Source organism: Rhinatrema bivittatum, chromosome 12, assembly GCF_901001135.1.
Source record: "Rhinatrema bivittatum chromosome 12, aRhiBiv1.1, whole genome shotgun sequence".
In the NCBI taxonomy this organism is placed as follows: Eukaryota; Metazoa; Chordata; class Amphibia; order Gymnophiona; family Rhinatrematidae; genus Rhinatrema; species Rhinatrema bivittatum.
In genome coordinates this window covers 15,813,359-15,834,288 of record NC_042626.1, presented here as the reverse complement: position 1 = coordinate 15,834,288, position 20,930 = coordinate 15,813,359, and the positions used below count along the sequence as shown (strand labels likewise).

The window sequence follows — 20,930 nt, the reverse complement described above, 5'->3', positions numbered from 1 at the left end:
AAACTTATTCTACCCTTGAATGAGGGCTTTATCCGTTTAATGGCATGGATACAGAGGGGGGAATTATGTCTTCTGATTGTTTAGTCCTCCCAGGTGGGCAGAATAGTTTGTATTATTGTTTACTGTTTAGAAGTAAATGCTATTCTTGTTATCATTTTGATAGAAAAGAAAAGAGCTGGGAGGTTTATAGTGGCATTACTGCAAAATTGTTCTGATTATCAGTCTTCTAGCTTTGATTGGGCAGTCTTTCTTCAGGCAGTCCCATCAAGGAGCCATAATTCACAGCCTTTCCCTCTCTCCTTGGCAGTTCTCATTAAGGACATGACCTTACTCCTTCTCAGGTCAGATTACCTCTCATCTGGCACCTCTGGTATTTTCCCATTTTTCTCCCACCTTCCCACCTTCCCATATAGAAAAGCAAGCTTTACAGTAGCTTCCTTTAGCAGCAGCAGGATGCAGATTACTCAAGAGCTCCTTCCATTATTGCTCTCTGGGAGACTTCAGGCTGTGTCTGTAAGAGATGCATCTGCCTCAGTCTTCTCCCCAGGGGGCTTCAAGCACTACCTCAGCAGAGAATCTTATCCAGGTCTCTTGCATACCAGAAGCCATGAGCTTTATTTTGACAGTGACTGGTTGCATCAATAAATGAAGAATAAAATGAGGTTCTCTCTTTTTTTTTTTTTTTTTGTGGTGGAGGGTAGTGACTTCAAATGAATTTGTCTGGTGCATCCCATGACAAGAATGACCCTCACTTCCTGATGGGAAGTTCACAAAAATGTAAACAGGTTCATCTGGGAGCGGTAAGAGAGAGAGTAATTTCTGTGGCAGGGCCTATCCCGTGGAACAACAATGCCTGAAGCTTTGAGAAAATTGGCTGAGAAAAAAACATTTAAAAAAGGGCTTAAAACTTGGCTATATCAGCAAGCTTTCAGTGAACTATAAATGTAGTGTGAAAGAATTGCCAGTGATTGAGGGCTGTGCATATTTTTTGTTGCAGTTGGCTAGAAATACTTATGATACTGAAGCTATAACCATATGTTAAATACAGTGACTAAGATAGTTTTGTACTGATGTTGTACTTTGTTGGTTTCTTTTAATTATATGTATGTTTTATTGCAAACTGCTTTGGTTTAAAGGGGTATAAAAGAAACTTTTAAATAAATAAATAAACACCCATCTAATTCACCAACAAAGTCCCCACAACTGACTATTCTGTACTGGTATGGGGAGAGAGAGAGATCACCACAGTCACAGACTGTGGCAGAAAGACAGAGAAATAGTCTCAGTTGTATTGGATGTCACCAGCCAGAATAAAAAGAACATCCCAGTATTACACAACAGAAGGAAGCTTTTTTGGCACAATGCAAGCACTAAGGGGCAGATTTTATAAATCTGCGCACACGCGTACTTTTGTTCGCGCACCAGGCACGAACAAGAGTACGCGGGATTTCAATAGATACGCGCTTATCCATTAAAATCCGGGGTCGGCGCGCACAAGGCTGCCCAAAATCAGCAGCCTGTGCGCTCCGAGCTGCGCAGCCTGCCTCCATTCCCTCTGAGGCCGCTCCGAAATCGGAGCGGCCTCGGAGGGAACTTTCCTTCGCCCTCCCCCCTACCTCTATCCCAAAAGTTACGCTTGCTGGAAGCAGGCGTAACTTTATGCGTGCCGGGCCAGCTGCCGCAATCCATGTTCCGGTCCGGGGGCTGGTCCAGGGGCCACTGTCACGCCCCCGGAATGCCCCGGGCCGGAACCACGCCCCTGGACACGCCCCCGAAACGCCGCTTCACTCCCGACACGCCCCCGAAACGCTGCGTCACTCCCGGCATGCCCCCCGACACGCCCCGAGACGCCCCTCCATGCAAGCCCCGGGACTTGTGCGCGCCGCCGAGCCTATGCAAAATAGGCTCGGCGTGCGCAGGGGGGGTTTGGGGTAGGTTTTCGGGGGGTATGCGCGTATCCCTTTGAAAATCTACCCCTAAGAGCACAAGCAGTAAACACTGAGGGACTGAGATCACACCAAACCATACCCATCAGGAAGAGACATGCATCAGCCCAGTGCTAGCCAGTCGCCCAGTCTGCATATTCCAGTCAAGGTTTGCAGCTGCCCATAACTAGAAGCTGACCCTGCACACTGAGGGCCCAGCTCCCAAAGGTGGGCTTCAACTCTCCGAAACTGCAGCCACATCTTTCATTTTATTTAATAACTATAACTGCACAGCTACGCTTTGGCCATTTGTCTTTCTTAAATATTTATAATGTTATGACAACAGCCTTTATTTTGTACTCTACAACATGAATCTCATGGATGGTATTGGGAGGGGGGGGGGGGATTTAAAGGATTTGCGACAGGACAGAAGCCCAGATGTTCAAGGAAAGAATGGGGATCCTTTCCTCTTCTCTCACAGCGTACCAGGAAAATACAATTCTATAAGGATACTGTGCTATAGTGTGTCCTGTCTACAATTACTATAACAGTACTGCACTATAGTGTGTCACAGTTTGTGAAGCATTGCACTTTATTAGTAATAAAGAATTGAATAATCAAGTACATTTGGATTTTGTGGCATACAAGTAAAGTAAAGTAACTAGTCTGAGGGCACAAGGTGAGTGACAGGGCTGGGACTGGAGCCCCCAAGTGTCAGCAGTTCCCAGTCGCTAGGCGGCTCATGCAAGGAGCTGTCTTTTTTTTTTTTTTTTTTTAAATTCTACTCATTCAGTTTTTATATGTACAGAAGTACCTGGCATGCATTATTAGACTTTACCAAGAAAAGAAAAATACCATTGTTAAATCAAATCACACACAAGAATGAGATCCTCAAGAAAGGTGCACAAAAAGTAAAGGTAAATTCAAACCAGAGAGGTTACGGCAAACGAGCAAATTTCAGTAACTGGATATCTGCATGGAGAAAAAAAGGTCTTCTTTTCACCTGACATTTAAACATAAACATCAGGAGAAAGGAGTTCATCTTTGAAGGAGGGTAGGGGTAAAGAATGAAGGGTTTGCCCTTCAGTTACTTCCTAGCTCATCTTTCTCTTGGCCCTCCAGGGATCTCTTAGAAAGCTGCAGGTGCCTTCTGAATTTGCACCACCACAGAAGACATTAAAAGGCAGATTTTTAAACAAACGTGCACGCGTCCATGTGCTCCTGGTTCTCGGCGTACGCACATGGACACAATCATTTTATAACCTTGACCCCTAAGGTGCTTCTGCTTTAAGAAACAGTTAGAGGTCCAAAAAGCTACCAAGGTGGTCACACGTAGCATTTGATGGGTTGAGGCATCGTCTCCATGTACTTTGAAGATCAATGTGATGCCTTTTATACAGCAGAGTTGCTGTATAAAAGGCATGATATATGCAGGAGGTCTTCACAGTTTCCAAGTGCTTTTATTGTTGGTTTTTATTTTTTTGAAATAATCACCTCTACATATCGTTCCCACTTATTTATTACATTACATGAATCAAAGATCCCCATACTGAATTGTTGTAGAATATGCCCAGTGTCAATGAAGGTGTGAGCCCAGTCAAGAGGGATGCTGAGAAGCTCAGACTCTGTGTGACCTTGGGAATGGCCCATCATGTCCTTGGTCCCCTGTCTTCCCAAGTTTAATTGTGTAATAATGAGAAAAGTATTCCACATCTTTCCCCCGTTAGCCTCTCTCGCAGCTGCGACACAAACATTTACAGGCAGATCTTCAGCTTCTGGAGGCTGAATGTGCAAATTCTGACCTATTAAATGTTGAAGTGCTTGGGGGATCCCATTTGAATGAAATACACTGAATTGATCCAATGATTTGTTTTTAAATTAATTTTACCTTTAGCTCTGTCTATTTTTTTTTTCTCTTTTGTCTTGCTCTGGAAATGCTGTTTGAGAAATGTAATGGAAAAGAATTGGAGCAGGCTCCCAGAAGGGAAACATGAGTTTTCCATCACATTTCTCTTTCTTTAAACTCATTGCTGGTTGGATTTCACTTCTGGATTATTAAGGTGCAGTTGCAGAAATTCACTTCTTATCCTTGGGATAAACAGAATGGAATCTTACCTTGGGATCCTGTCAGGCATTTGTGACCTGGATTGGCCGCTGTTAGAAGCAAGAGACTGGGCTTGTTGAACCCTTGGTCTGAACCAGTATGGAAAATCTTATGTACTTATTATTCCTGATGCATATATATATATATATTTTTTTTTAATTACTGCACTAAAAACCGTGAGCTGACCTATATTCATTTCCCAAAGCTACCAAACCATCGGGCCTCCTCCTCCCGATTACCTGGCCCTTGCCTACACAGGGCTGGCATCCTTCTTTTTGCTGAATTGCTGCTCGTATAGGAGCTGAAAGCAGCAGCCGTAGTGAACAACAAGATATTGTGGGAATATAATGAACTGCTAGTATACCTCGGTCCTGCCTGGCATCCACCTCCTGCTAGCCTAGTCTTGAGACCCTCCCCCCCTAACACACAACTCTGCCACTGACCCTTCATCTTGCAGTACTGAGACCCCCCCTCTCCCTGCTACACACTCAGGTCTGGACAATGCACTTCAATCTTACAATGCAGCGCCCCTTGCAATTCCAGAACTGAGACCCCCTCACACACGGGTCTGCCAGTGCATCTTAATCTTTCCCACCAGCATCCCTTCCAGTAACCCGCTCACAGTTCTGCTATGGCGCCTCAATCCTGCCCCGCAGAACTCTCCTGGTATTGCAGGACTGAGATCCCCATGCATGCTTCTGCCCAGTCCTACCCGGCAGTACTCCAGGATCTTCCCTCTTTCCCATCCACATCTGCCCATGCACCTCAGTTCTGATGCTTCTTTAGGAAATGTGTATATGAGTAGCAGAGTACCTGACTTTATCCTGCAATATCAGCTTTCTACAGAGGTTAGCTAAGTTTTATGTAAAAGAGACCTAATGATTATATAAGCAAGCTGGGTAAATTCAAGTCGTAATCTGGGCAGAAGAAGTCTGATGGCACAGCAGCAGGACATATCCCTACCTGCCTTTTAATTTGTCAGACCTCCAGCTGAAAGTGAAACTAAGGCCAACAAAAACGCTCTTCCTTTGCTTTGTTCACATTTCACAACAGCAGCACCAGAGACCTCTGCATTAGTTCTCCTGCTCATCATGCTAGGGCATGGAAACTGACTTTCATCATTAAAAAAAAAAATGTAAATTAAAAATGGAGTATTTAATGTGGAAGGACATAACGCTGTCTTCTCTGGCTGTAGCCTCGCTGATCGTGGCAGGCGATAGCAGCTATGCAGTCAGATTAAAGCTGTAACAATAGTGAATGTTGGCAAATAAAACCTTTTGACCAGCCGACATTAGCTCTGCCAATCGCCCTTCCTTGCCTTTATCACCTCCCTCTGTGCTAAAAAAGAGTGCCCAGCTGTCAACTACACGATCACCTGCAGGAGGGTCCTTCCTTATCCTTCCTGCAGGAGGCTAAAAAATGCAGCCAGACTGTCCTGCTGCTTACCCCAACTGATCCGCCACCTACCTTTTAATTACCAAAGCTCTGTCATGCTGGTTGACCCTTCCTCGTGTTTTTTGGGAGCTAAATGTAGCCAAACCATCAATACTTAGAACATCATTGTACCAGGAAAACACTGGGAGAACAAGCCTGAGAGAATTGTAAAGAATGAAGAAGTTGTGATCACCCGGGACATTTCTATTCCAACAGATAATACATTTGATGCAAGAAAACCAGATATTGCGGTAAAGCAGAAAAACACACTGTTGAAAGAAGTGACTATTCAGTGGATCATACGGAGAGAGAGAGAGGATCCTCTAGTACCAGATGATGCAGTCAGAAACCAAGAAAATGTGGCAGCAAGGTACAGAAATTGTTCCAGTTGTATTGGGAGCCACTGGCCTGATTAAGAAGAACTTCCTGCTGCCTGTACATACTACATCCTGTGAACGCCAGAAGGAAGCTCGCTTTGGCACAGTGCAAGTCTTCAGAAGGCCATTAGAAGGCTCAGTGAGGTTCATTCCTGTTAAAGTGTGCGCAGGATGAACCCATCTGGAGAGAGACATCCCCTCGCTCTGTGCATGTCCTCTCCTGTTCTGGGAAAAGGAACACCTGAGCTTCCGTATCTAAGCCAAGACCCAGGCCTCCCATCGCTCTCTCCACTGCCTTCTATCACCTCCATTTTTTTTTTCAAGATTTTAGGTTATCTCTTACTTTGCTGTTGGTGAAATAGCAATATTTTGGTTTAATCTTATCTGTTATGCCCATTGGTGGTACATTTGCAAAGGATGGGCGATTGTACCAAAAGCAACATTGCTTTTACAACAAATGCAATAAATGTCTGTTTCCATGTTACCTGGATTAAATAATAAAGTGCTACATAAAATCCTGCACACTGGGAAAATAATTTTAGCTGTTTGCCCTGGATGGGTGGCTGTTCCTTACTACTCTCCCCCCTCACAGTGATTACAGATGGAGCTGATGGTGGTTCCCCTTTAACACTTCTTGGCCATGACCAAGGCAAGAAGTGGGACACCAGTCACAGCTCTACAGGTGGAAAAGGTAGCACCGCTCACTGTCTGCTTCTCTCTCTCTCTCCTTTCTCCCCCTTGCTGTTTGCTTTCTCTCCTGCTTTGTCTCTTTCCAGCTGTCTGCCTGCCTCTTGCCTCTCACTTTTTCTCAGTCTCCTTCCCTATCTTTCTCTCTCTCTCCTATCTGTCTTTTTGTCCCTCTGTCTGTCTGTCTCTCACTTTCTCTGTTTCCTGCCAGGAACAAGGCTCCCTCTCATCTGAACAAAACATATGATCATTCTTTTTATTATTTCTTCATTTGTAAAGATATCCAGTGCTAAAGCTTCTCCTCCTGAAGGGTTTGTAAATATCAAGATATATGCAGGAGGTCTTCACCGTATCTTGTGCCCCTGGTGCAGCCTAACATCCCTCGCATGGGTTTTCAGTGCAGTTCAGGCACTGCTAATCCATGTAATGAGGCTGAGCACGCTCCCCAAAGCCATATTCAGTGCCTGCTGGGACTGCATGCAGTGCGCTGAGGCTTACCAGCTTCAGGGCCCCCTGCATCACCGCTCTTCAGCCATGAGAGTGCCGCAGTCCTGGTCAGGAGCCGTCTGCTCAGTGATGCGACTCGGAACCTCGGGCTTTGCATCCCTCAGTGTGCAGAAGGACACTTTGAGCTGTGTGGTAGCTGCTGCAGAACCCAGACCTGGGGTGAGTAGGCGCTGACCCTTCATGTGGCTGCAATGCTGTAACTCTGGGAAGGAGCTGTGACGTGCTGGGTGTGTTTTAACAGTCTGTGGTGCAGGGAGTGTAAGGTGTGAGCTAGGATGTGGGGAGTGTGGAGAGTGAAGGGGAGATGGGTGGGGGGAGGAGTATGATCCAGTGAGCATGGGAAGGAAGAGCTGTGATTTAGGGAGTGTGGAGGAAGATGAGGAGAAGATGCAGAGCAGGATGATAGGAGGTTGGGATGCAGGGAGTAAGGGGTGATGGGGTTGAATTGCAGGGAACATGTAAGGGAGGGAATGCAGAAATGGTGAGGGTAAGAGGGTTGGGATGTGGGAAGTGAGAGCATTAAGTGGGCTACAATACAGTAAGCAGAAGGAGCTGGTTTAGTGGGATCCCAGAAACAGAAGGGCTGGGATGCAGGGAGCATGGGGGGGGTGTGCAGGGGGGGGGGGGGGGTGTGAGAGACACGGGGCTCAATTATGCAGAAAACTCTCAACCTGCAGTTTGATACCAAGGGCCAGATGCATTAAGCCTTTTTCTCTTATAGACACAATCTGGCACTGAATGGCCATGTAAGTGCCCTGTCGACTCTCGCCAGGCAATAATTGTCTACTATTGCCTACAAACTCCCTGATTGCCTGTTGCGTGCTGCTGCAGAGCAAGCGAGAAATTTTGCAGATAGGATTTAGCAGAACAGATTGTGTTGGGACCAAAATAGAAGTGTGTTTGTGATCTGCGTTGCGATGCGAGTTATATATAGAGTGAGCTAGAAACGCAACGCCTTGTGGTGGGGCCCTGTCACAGGCTTCACTGTGTAGGATTATTGTTCTCAGGGCCTGGGTGTGGGCCGGAGGTTTCTAATTTCCTGTACCCAAGGCAGAAAGGGCCAATACCGATTATGCAAACAATACCATCTGCTCTTTTCTGCTCCATCTCCTGCTTCCAGTCACTGTTTAGCACACTTTAGTGCACGGAGACAGAAGCGGGGAAGGTGCTCCTTTGCCATCCTTTAGAGAAGGACGATGCTATTGTCTGCTGATACTGACTGCAGAAAGCCACCTCCCAGGCTTCTTACGCTGGTTTCACGCTGCAGTAATTGAGCGTATTGGAACATGAAGGCCCCCAGGACTGCAGCAGCCGTGGGCAGGAGAGCTGAAGGGCCTTATTTTCGCGCAGGAATATTTATTACTCAAGGGACATATTTGGGGTGATCCTATGTGATAAGGGGACAGGCTGGCCTTCGGACTTGCAGTTTCTATGAGATGCACTGGGAGTAAAATCAGGACTGGCTTAGCTTGGCCTCCATGGCATGGAGCCACAGATCACCCTGGAGCTTACTGGTTGGGTATCTTATGAGACTGTTTTCAGAATCTAAGGAATTTCCCAGCAGAAGGAATCAATATAATTTTTTAAATTTTATTTTTGAAATAGCATTTTCAAGATGCTAAGTCTACTCCAACCTGAAATAAACCACATTTTCCTTGATCTCCAGGACCTTTTGTTTGTTTTTTTTAATTTAGCCTTGAGAAGAAAGAGGTGAATTAATCAATGAACAGCAGAGGATACAGGGAAGGGAGGAAGAAGAGGACATTAAAAGTTCCTTTGTCCCAAAACAGCTATCCATCCTTTAAAGCAGTATTGTGAGCAAGAGACATCAGTATACCACCCGGCCTGGTTCTAGGCTCCTTGGCTTTCTTACCCAGATCAAGCTAAAGATGCTGATCCAGCCCTGGTTTTGCTCCCTTTGCATGCACAGAATTATTTTTTAATTTTTTTTTCTAAAGTAGGACTACATCTCCGTGTATGCAATGCCGATAAACCACAACTGGATCAGGTTCTCTGGGTTGACCTGATCTTTTATCTTTTATTAAGATCATCTTCTTCCCCATGCCCACATTTATAAGAATCTCTTTTCAGGTAAAACGATCTTTCCCCCACTCCCCCAATGAATGATTAATTTTAGTCCCAAGTCAGGTTGCCACCTCACCCAGGTCAACCCAAACAGATGCTGATTTTAGCCCTGGTTTTGTCCCATTGTATGCAAGAAGAAATCAGAACTACAAATCCATGCATGCAATGGGGCAAATCCAAGACTGGAGAAATGCTAGGAGTGCCCCATGAACCATCTTGAAGAAGGATGGCTTTGCTGACACACTGGACTGGCTGAAGTCTGCCAAATTCAACAATTGAGCGATCTAACCATACCCAGAAAGATAAAACCTCTTTGGGTTGACCTTGGTGAGGTGGCGACCTAGACGCAAGCAAGGCTTGAGCTTAACTTACTTGGAAACGCACATGTGGTGCTGCTAAAGAGCAATATTGTAAACATGCCCATTTGCCTCATGGGATATATAGCATTGATATCAGTGACTACTTTGCTGTGGTTCCTAAGATGAAAGAGGTGAGGTGACTTGTCTAAAGGCATGAGGCGAGCTGGTGATAAAGTAGAGAATCAGACTGTCATGTCACCTCTTGAGTTATAATTCATGTTCTAGCTAGTGTGAACAATTTCCTTCCCCCTGCTCCCAAAAACATGTCTTCAATAATATTTGCTGGTGTGACTCTCCTCTGAAAGTTTCCTCCAAGATAAAAAGGAATGTGTCCTCTTCCAATGTCATAGCTGGTGCAGGGTTTTTGGTTCAATACCTCTAAAAATTTAAGAGAGAGGCAGTAACTGATGCTCCATAAATATTTTACTACCCTTAAAAATGGTGATGTTATTGCTGTTTTTGATTTCTTAATAAAGGGGATATATATATATATATATATATATATATATATATATATATTTTTTTTTTTTTTATTAAATTAATTTTTTTTACCTTCTGAAAACTGTTTAGTTTGACTGGAAGTAGATGAAAAAAATTAGCAATTTATCAGATCCTGATGAAATCATGGGTGTAGGAGCCATAACTTCCATGGAAGAGGCAGCAAAAGGCACTGTGATCCATGGTTTAAGCATGGCTATTCTGAGGCAAATGGCACAAGGAAACTTGTAGACTCTTTGGCTGGTTGTTGTGATACCTTGATGTTTATGCAGTTGTTGCCAAATACTCAGCCCTAATCACAATCCACTACATTCCTTTGATTATACTTTCACATTTTCATGTTTATTTAATCCAATTAAAAAGAAAGTCTTCTAGCTCTGATTTCTCACTTGCAGTCAATCTGATGGCTTGCTTTTTCTCTCTCATTTCAGAAATATAACACATTAAATGTTTGCTGCTGTTGATGATGAATGGGGCCACCAACGTAAACCCAGCCGGTAGAAGTCATTATGCTTCAGCCATCCCAGTGCCTAGAACCGTGTCCCAGATCATGCTACACAGCATGGCTGCCTCACCCAAGATACCCCCAAGGCAAAGTAGTGTGGTGTTGGGTTCCCCTTTGGCCTACAACAACCAAAGAATATCATCTCCAAGACTTGGCAAAGTAACAGCCAATGTCAACAGCTCATCATCGAAAGCTCCAAAACAGAAGTGTGCCTCCAAAACCTCTATAGGAGTGAAAGAGAAAGTGACAACTGGACAGGAGAAGGCCCTCCTTATTGAAAGCAGACGGGACAGTACTTGTGATGGCAACTTTACTCCCAGTGCTGGGTCCCCATGGAGCAGTCCGAGGATGCCACAGAAGACTTCTTCCAGAACGAGGGACACATACAAAAAAACTTTGGGGCATGGAATGGAAAGAGACAAGGAGAAAGATGGCTGTGATAAGCTTGCCCAGAGTTTCAGCAGCCATGGCAACAAGAAGAATGTAGGCAAATCAAGTTTATCCTTTAATATGGTAACTGAGACTTCCCAAGATCAAGGAAAAGCCACAACCCGGTTCAGTCTGTACACAGAGACAGTGCTGCTGGATTCTGCTGAAGGTCTAAAGGTAAAGAGACCTCAAAGCTGCCCGGTGAAAGGTCAGTGGGTAGCTGAGATGAACCAGGAAACCTCTAAGCCCATGGCACCCAATGACAAAATTCAGGTTGTACTGCCGGGTCCGCGAAGCTCTGCACCTGTCAGTAATCTTCCTCAGAACAAAGGATCAACTGTAAATTATGGGGCCAAAAGCTTTTTGCCAGTCACCCAGCAAAATCGCCCAATCACTGCGACGGTGGCTCCCTTTCAGTTCAGGTATGTGATGATGCTTGTCATCAAGAAGATAATGTAATGCATTCTAGGGTCTGTCTATTTTATTTGCTTAGTTGTGCTCTTAGGATGCCTTTCCAAACACACACCTCAGAGCATGGCCAAGCCCTTTCCTATAAATACATTCCTTCTCCTATGAGTTCCAGTTCCTATGAAAAGCATTGGCATCCACCCCACTGCCTGAGGCACTGTGCAATTCATGCTTCAAAAGCGCTTATGTAGGCACTTCCGGGGTGCGTGGCCTGGCAGTGCAGTACTGAGTCCAAAGTGGTAAAAGGGACGTAGAGGGCTTTGTCAATCTGCTCCAGATGTAGATGAAAGATCGCACACAACATGCCCAGGGTCATACCAAGAGCCTGCAGTGGTGATGGGATTTGAACTTTTGAGCCTTGGAAATCAGTTCTGTCTTATTGTTTGCTGTATTTTCCAGGTATCAGCTTCCATTCTCTCTCTCTCTCTCTCCCTGTATCTATCTACATCTATATATAATGAGATGATAGCTTCAAACTCAATTTACAATGCTTCTCTAGCATCTCTAGATGAAACATTAAGGATTTTTTTAAAGACATTTTCAAAGCTCAGTGGTGCGACCCAAAATCCAAACTATGTTAGCACACATGGTAGATCTTATTAAAAACTTCTTGTGGTTATACAAAGCCCCAAGGACTTGTGATATTCTGCTATCCACTGTTCCAAACGTAGTTCCCAAAATGGGTTCTGAAGGGAAGAGGTTTGCTACCCACTGGTGGCTCTGCTTGCTTCATGGCCTTCGAGCTCAGAGCCTTTGCATTCTGTGGAATAGTTTGACCATCTCTGCAGCCTCCAGGAGCCTCTCCAGAAGGGTTCCTGGTGCCAAGAAGAACCACAGCATTAATATTCACTGATCTTTTATTTACTCCAATTAATCCTTGCATTTTAAATAGAAACATAAATCTCTTACCTCATAAAACACTGAAAGGTTCCCCTTGCTGTCTCCTCTTAAAAGCCACCTGCAATGTTGCCAAACAAACATCCCACTGAGAGGGAGAGAAAGTAAGGAGGTAGCCTGGAGTCTTCTGCAGTCATCTTTTCTACCTGCTGGAAAGGGCGAGAGAGAAGCTGGGGGCCGCAGGACTTAATCCATTAAAGATCTTTTTCCATAGGTACAGAATAGGGAAAAGTAAATTTTAAACAAAGCCCTTTGAATTGCAAAACTAATTACAAATCTTTTTCTAACATTTGAATACACACATAGATACGCAGAAAAATAAATGTTACATACAAAGCAGCTGGTGGGATTCAAATCACTCACTGGTGCTGCTTTTTGTTTGATATCATTGATTCGAAGTTTTCAGACCTACTATTGTATGCAGATATCATTAGATAAAACTACATCACTAGTCTGCTCCTAAAATCATTGACTGTCTGAGAGCTGCACCCCAGGGAATAGATCTAGTGCAATGAATTTCCAAATCTCTGGGAAGAACAAACCTATCAGAGCTGTGTGTATGGGGGTCCCAGTACTGGATCAGCAAGGGGTGCTGCAGGGCAGGAGCGAGGTGCATGGGCAAAGCTGTATGTGGGGTCTCTATACTGGCATGGCAGGGAGTGCTGCAGGGCAGGAGCGAGGTGCATGGGCAAAGCTGTATGTGGGGTCTCTATACTGGCATGGCAGGGAGTGCTGCAGGGCAGGAGCGAGGTGCATGGGCAAAGCTGTATGTGGGGTCTCTATACTGGCATGGCAGGGAGTGCTGCAGGGCAGGAGCGAGGTGCATGGGCAAATCTGTATGTGGGGTCTCTATACTGGCATGGCAGGGGGTGCTGCAGGGCAGGAATGAGGTGCATGGGCAAAGCTGTATGTGGGGACTCCATACTGGAAATGGCAGGGAGCAATGTTCCCTCCAATAAGTTACTATGTGTGTGCAAATAATTTTTGTCTGCACAACAATTTTTTTAAACTTACAAGTTTTGAGCACCAGTATTAGCGCTGCATTTCTGTATATAGCGCATGTGAGGGACCATGTAAAACCTGTGAGTGATGCTCTGAAATGTATATGTGGTCACTCACGAGCTCAGCTTAGAGGCAGGGGGTGCTGCAGGGCAGGAGTGAGGTGCATGGGCAAAGTTGTATGTTGGGATTCCAGTATTGGAATAACAGGGGCTGCAGAGGGGTAGGAGTGAGGTACCTTGGCAGAGTTGCTTGTGGGGGTCTCCATCCTGGAATAGCAGAGGGTTCTACAGAGCAGGATTGAGGTGCATGAGCAGAACGGTGTGTGTGGGTCTCAGGACTAGAATAGCAGAGGCTGCTGCAGCGCAGATGCATTGGCAGAGCTCTGGTGGTAGTAGGGAGTTGGGTCTCAGTACGGGATATCTGGGGCAGGCTGCAGATCAGGATCCCAACGCTCTGGCAGAGCTGAGTGAAAAAAGATCGGAGAGCCTTGCTAAGGGACCATGCACACTGTGTTTTGCTTCAGCCGGCGCTAGCCCGTCTCCTTTGGCGGAGCAGAAATAGAAAAGTAGATGTCTGGGAAAGGCTGTGCATTTACAGGAGTATGAATATTTGATACCTTACTAAGCCTTGCAATATTTTGGCACATTATCATTTGATGAATTATAGATCACGTAGCCAAGAGGTGCCCATGCCAGGCCTGTGTCTGTAAAACAGAAGGAAGATTGTGAATTAGTGTCGCAGCACAAAAATATGAATCAGTAGTGCTCCTGGGATGAGAGTTTGTGTCCTTGTTGTGCTACCGTGTGACCTTGTGCAAGTCACTTTGTCTCCCTGTGACTTTGTTCTAATCCCCGGCTCTGCCACTGATTGCTCTGGAAGCATTTTATGGGCAAATCCTGACACAGAATTAGAGATGAAGTGTTGCGATGATATATTAATAATCTCATGGTATTATATACTCCTTGCACAGGCTCCAGGAAGGAGACCTCGAGGATGATTTCTCCCCCGAGGACAGCAGCAGCCAGCAGAGCCTCTCGGACACGGCCGACCTGAGCTTTCAGGACCTGGGTGAGTGCGTGTTGGACAAGATCATGGCCCTTTGGCGCTTCTGCAGCTTGGACATCAGTGAGGATGAGTGGGCGGGGGAGGAGGGACTGTGCTGGCACCTCAATGCAAAAAACCATAAAGAACAACTGATGAAAAAGCTACCTGTGTAGTAATGTGCAGGCCCGGAGATGTGTGGAGTTGCCCCAGCTCAGGTGTGCTCTCTGCCCCAGCTCAGGTGTGCTCTCTTTATACACACTCTCTGCAAGAGACATTCCCATCCTTCATGTAGCATTGTCACTCTATGCCCCATTTGAAGGAAAGGTGCATCTACCACGTATATTCAATGCATCTTTCCACTGCTGCTCTCTTTACCCCTACAGAGTGCTATCAGGGTCTGAAAGATCAGTCTGAAGATGCTAAAAATGGTGCAGTACTTTGTTGTAAGCTAAATTTTTTTCCATAAGATTATTTTGTGAAAAACTATATTGTAGTGTTTACAATAGCACTAGCACACCAGTGGTTGTCAGTTTTCAACCAATATGCACTGTGCCCACTACATGCCATTTTCAGAGAGCTCGCAGGCTTTTCCTGCTCATGCAGGATGCAATATCTTATTTCCATTATCAAGTGCTGTTGTCAAGATGGAAGCACTTTCAGTACAAACCATGCTGGGAATGATGTCTCCATGCTAGTTTGTTAACAGATGACTTATAGTGTACTGCAGGTAAAAAGAAACAGATAACCTCAATCAAGGTTGCAAACAATTGTGATTAGCGCAAAACTTAATTCCAGTTTGCTTAACTTAAGTTTCCATATTCATTGCTTTTCATGGATTTACCCAAGGGAAATCTTGCCTCAAAAATCTGCTACATTTTTTTGAAGGGGTTAATAAACATGTGGACAAAGGTGAACCGATAGATGTAGTGTATTTAAATTTTCAGAAGGCGTTTGATAAAGTCCCTCATGAGAGGCTTCTAAGTAAACTAAAAAGTCATGGGATAGGAGGCGATGTCCTTTCGTGGATTACAAACTGGTTAAAGACAGGAAATAGAGAGTAGGATTAAATGGTCAGTTTTCACAGTGGAAAAAGGTAAACAGTGGAATGCCTCAGGGATCTGTACTTGGACCGGTGCTTTTTATATCAGTTATATTTATAACTGATCTGGAAAGGAATATGAGGAGTGGTGAGGTGATCAAATTTGCAGATGACACAATTATTCAGAGTAGTTAAATCACAAGTGGATTGTGATATCTTGCAGGAGAACCTTGTGAGACTGGAAGATTGGGAGTCCAAATGGCAGATAAAATTTAATGTGGACAAATGTAAGATGATGCATATAGGGAAAAACAATCAATATAGTTACATGATGTTAGGTTCCATATTAGGAGTTACCATCCAGGAAAAAGATCTAGACATTATAGTGGATTATACATTGAAATTGACAGCTCAATGTGTTGGGGCAGTCAAAAAAGCAAACAATGTTAAGAATTATTAGAAAGGGAATGGTGAATAAAACGGAAAATGTCATAATGTCTCTGTATTACTCTATGGTGAGACTGCACCTTGAATATTGTGTACAATTCAAAAAAGATATAGTTGCACTGGAGAAGGTACAGAGAAGGGCAACCAAAATGATAAAGGGCATGGAATGGCTTCTGTATGAAAAAAGGCTAAAGAAGTTAGGGCTGTTCAGCTTGGAGAAGAATCGACTGAGGGGGGATATGATAGAGATCTATAAAATCATGAAAGGACTTGAACAGGTAAATGTGAATCCCTTATTCATCTTTTTAGATTATATAAGGACTAGGGGCACTCCATGAAGTTAGCAAGTAGCACATTTAAAACAAATTGGAGAAAATTCTTTTTCACTCAATGCATAATTAAGCTCTGGAATTCATTGCCTGATGATGTGGTTAAAGCAGTCAGTGTAGCTGGGTTTAAAAAGGTTTGGATAAGTTCCTGGGGGAGAACTCCATAAATTGCTATTAATCAAGTTGACTTAGGGAATAGCCACTGCTTATTACCAGCATCAGTAGCATGGGATCTCTTTAATGTTTGGGTACTTGCTAGGACTAGATTGGCCACTGTTGGAAACAGGATGCTGAGCTTGATGGACCCTTGGTCTGACCCAGTAAAGCAACTTCTTATGTTCTTATGACAGTCCAGAGTGAACAGAGACAACTTCTACTTACAAGGTTAACACAGAGCTTCAGTACTTTTGCATAACATAACATTGATTCAAGAGTTCATGGGTCTTCCCCTGGGATCCCGCGCTGTCACATAGAAGACTTCCGAGTCTTCTATGTACTGGGAATGTCTTCCTGAACTCCCAGCGTCATTTTTGAATCCTGAGGACCAATCCATTAGGGGTGTGCACCCATTTACCTGTCTAGTACATGCGGGAAAATGGAGGGGTTGCAGGTATCTCATTATTAAAAATAAACGCATACACTCTCTGTTTCCCGCGTGTACTATAAAGTTGGCAAGGTATGCACATACCTGCCAAAATGGTTGTGAGAAATGCATGCACTCATGCTCACAGAGCTGCCCCCAGGACACCCCTCCCCCCCCCTCCCCGCTTTGTCTCCCACAGAGACAGGGAAGATAACTGCTGCAGCTGGTGAAGGAGGATGCTGGGAAACACCCCCCACATCCCCACCCCCCAAAAAACCCACTCTCCCTACCAACCCAAGCACACATACAACCCTTCACCTACCTTCACCTATGCACAGTCATCCGTGTGCTGAAAACACACTCTCGCACGCACAAACCCCCAATCACACCTGCACAACCTCATTCCCTCGTTACACACCACATGGCCAAAACCCCAATACAACACCCTCACAAATAAGCTCACTCACAGAACTCGATACCCCCCCTCCCCCGTACCTACACACAGCCATATAGCTCCCCCCCCCCCCATACACACTCACATCCTTAAACCCTATACCTCTCCCCACTCCCACCCACCTCCAAACCCCCCTATTCATCTTCGCTCCGCCCATGTTGGAAAGCGTTCCTGAAGCCCCGCCTCTGCATGCTTGCCTGCCCTACTTCTTGCTGCTGCTGTTATTACTACTTTTATATCGTTTCCCCTTCTTTTATTTTGAAAATCATTAATAAAAGCCATTTACCTAAATGAGCTGTGTGAAGATCGCCGTTCCTCAACACAGCTCAAAGTAATGCAGAGCGCCTCACCCCGTGCGTGTTCTTAGCCGCACCACGAGGAGGACTATAAGGCGTGTACATCGCATTTTCTATGATAAAGTACCGGCACAAGAAGCTGATGCGAGGGTGAAGGTTTGAAAGAGGAAAGTCTGCTCATGCCTTCTCATTGAAAACTGGTGCCCAGACGGCGGGTAAGACATCGCCGCGTGCTTCCTTCCAAAGCGGACCAGTCTGGAAATTGTCCACACATGCAACGGGCCAGGCCAATAAAGTTTCTTGAATTTGAGAGACAGAGAGGGTGTGTGTGTGTGTTTACAGAGACCACCATTTCTGCCCTGTGCTGTGAAATAGCCTGCAAATCTTTCTCCTATGTATCGCATTCAGGAAATTTTATCGGCCTGACAATGAGGCTGATGCAAAACAGCTGATGCAAAACAGTATGCGTAAAAAACATGCGTCTAAACTGGGCGCTCAATTTTTAACGCATGCACACTCTGCCACGCTAAATGGGATGCACTAGGGATAAAGTGCGCGTCCCTGGTGCAACCTTGGCATCGGGAGACCAGGAGACGAGGCTGTGTGCAGGTTATAAAATGGACGCCCAATTTACGAGCATCCATTTTATCCCACAGTAGGTAATTGACCAGCACAATATACACGGCCTGGAGTGTGTATATTGTGCATGTATAATGTGCGCACAGACATTTTTTTTTTCAGGCAAGCATTTTAAATTTAGCATGGTGCTGCTTTCTTAGTATCAGATGATACTAACGGGAGGAACCACAGAAAACCTGATTCTTTAAATTTTTCTTCAGTTCGATAATGTGCTGTAAGGCTTAACGACAGCTCTTGGCCTAGCGTTACATTTGCGGAGTTAAGAAGGGTGCATTGGGCGAGCAGGGAGTTTTTTGCAAGACGGGTAGTAGCTGATAGCACTCATCACGGGTAAATGCTATTAGCTACAAGTGAGTTTGGACTTGCTAATCTCCCTTTTACTTTGGGTGTTAGCCTAGCGCATCCAAAACGCGCATCCGACCGCGGCTTAACCTGTGCGCTAGGCTGAGCGCAGGATATTGCACCAGCCCCAATGTGTGCACATCACCCAAGTAATAAGCCTAGTGGTTAAACAAAGATGAGAAAACAAGTCTGCCTCATCTCTCCCGTCTGTTTGCCTAATCTCCACTGTAGATACCCAGCACAAGCTCTCACTTAATTAAAACCTGGAGACCTGCTTAGAGCCTGCCACACCTGGAATAAATTGATTTAAACGCTCTCCTAGGGAGAATAAAATAAAACATGAGGGGGGGGAGGAGACTCCAAAGCCACCCCCAGAACACCGGAGGCACTCGGCCCCTGCTTCTCCCCATCCCTCTACCTACTTAATTGGGTTTCAGTGAGCCCCAGGTCTCTCTCTCACCTTCTGGCAGTCTCCCCTCTATTCTGTGTCTCTGTCCCTTCCACCCCTCTCCCCCACACCACTGATTCTCTCCCCCTCTTCCTTCTCTTTAAAAGGACAAGTTCCAAAAGCCATTTACTAGGGGGAATACCAATCAGGATTAGGGAATAGTGCAAGATTTAGCCTGCACAAAAGGCAGGGGCAAACTGTGTGAGCCAGATGTACCCATGGACAGTACACACGGACTTTCCCTTTCAAAATCTGTGCAAAGTCCACAGACCAGGCCTTCCCAAACTTTAAGCATCTGAAAATTCATGAGAGGAGAAACCAAATTAGCAGGGGTGGTTTCCCTCCCACCTCACTTCACTCTCCCCCTCCCTGCACGCCAGCTGCCCTTCTCTCAAGCTCCACCCTCTCTCTCTCTCAACCTTGGTCCCCTTCAGAGGAAACTCTTCTCCCCTCTCTGTCTGAGTCCCTCCAGCTGCTCCCCTCTTACATTCCACAGCTCCTCTCACTTCTCTCAGGCCTTTTCGCATCCCCCCCCCAGCTGATCTTCAATCACCCCAAGCCCTTTCTATAACCCAACTAATCCTCTGTCATCCTCTCCCTCTCAACCTCCTCACACTCATCCCCATCCCTTCTGTATCACTTCCCACCCTCACCTCATCCTCTCCAACCCTTCCCTCACATCCCCCTCACTCAATATTTGAGCTCCCCTTACCCTCCAAAGTCAGTCTCTCTCCAGTTAATCCAACCCTCAAACCCCTCTTACATCTTATCCCTCCCTTCAATCAGTCCCTTCTCTAAACATCCCCCAGGGCCAGATCTAGGGGCAACATCTTCCTTTGGTCCTTGGGGCAAAAGTGAATGATGACTGGTGAAGGCAGGCTCCCTTGGGCAGGTTCAAGGGTGGGGTAAGGAGAGAGGAGTCATGCCCACTCAGCCCTCCTCTCCCCTCCCCTCATAGCCGGCCGAAAGCCTGACAGTGATCTGCAAGGGGCCGCAGCCTTAGTAATGAAAGTCAGCAGGGGGGCCTGTGAGCCAGTGCAAGCTGGCAAGGCCCTTCCTGGCCCAAGACTTCCTGTTCCCTCAGAAACTCATGCGAGTTTGGGGCAGTTGCAGGCCCCATGCGGCTTTCCACTGCTAATGCTGCTACCTCCAGCACCTGAAGAGCGCTGCTGTTTGGGTACCCAGCCTAACGTTTTGGGACCCACGCTTTGGAAGACCCTGCCGTAGACCTTTTGCAACTGGTTGGACTGTCCTGAAAACTGCCCTATGTATATACAGCGAGGCCAAGATCCAGCTGCTGACGCAGCCGAGCTGTTCAGCAGCAAGGGTGCACCACCCGGCATACTCGGCTAGCCTTGGGGCAGCCCCATCCTGCCTCTCACTTAATCCGGCTAGCGTTTAACTGGATAAACAGTTAGCCTGCTAATGGGCGGCTGCTGAGCATGGCTGATTATTCAGACAGGGTCACTTATCCGGTTAAGTGGCACTCAGTATCGATCTCCTCATTTTTCTGTCTCTATATTCAGATTCAGGAAACCTATTGACATGACAATTTGTACACAAGGCCAAGGTAACACAGAAAATAGTTAAATATCGAAGAGACAAAATATAATAGTAAAAAGAGCAGTAAATCACATTACAAAGTATAGAAAAGATGATGATAACAGTTCCTGCTCAGATTACATTTCTGGCCTGGTCCTTCAGGATTTACAGACTTTGTCTCGCTCATTCTTTCTGGGAAGTCTTTGATCTTCTCTGTCAGCTTTGGGAATGTGCATCTTTTTATTTATTTAGTAAAAGTTGTTTTATATATCGCTTATAATAGAAAAGCCATGCTAAGCGGATTACATATAAACACACACGGCAAAAAATAAAAAAAAATAAAACAAAACTAGTCACATAAATAATGCAATGAAAATAAGACATAATTAAATAACACATATAAAACAATTCAGACATCTTAGAAATACATATTTTCTGTTTTGCAAAGTTCAGAAGGTAATGCATTTCCGTTTCTCTGTTTCCGGTATCG

General features: G+C 45.4%; 1 protein-coding gene across 7 annotated transcripts in view; it reads left to right on the top strand.

The window, feature by feature from the left end:
• NAV1 (neuron navigator 1) overlaps positions 1-20,930 on the top strand; it is a 290,127-nt gene that overhangs the window by 46,807 nt on the left and 222,390 nt on the right. For all 7 annotated transcript variants that reach the window (XM_029572140.1, XM_029572137.1, XM_029572134.1 and 4 more), the window contains exons 2-3: positions 10,408-11,332; positions 14,248-14,345. In XM_029572140.1, the coding sequence (XP_029428000.1) occupies positions 10,440-11,332; positions 14,248-14,345 (991 nt within the window). In that variant the 5' untranslated portion in view covers positions 10,408-10,439. The remainder of the gene's footprint in view (positions 1-10,407; positions 11,333-14,247; positions 14,346-20,930) is intronic.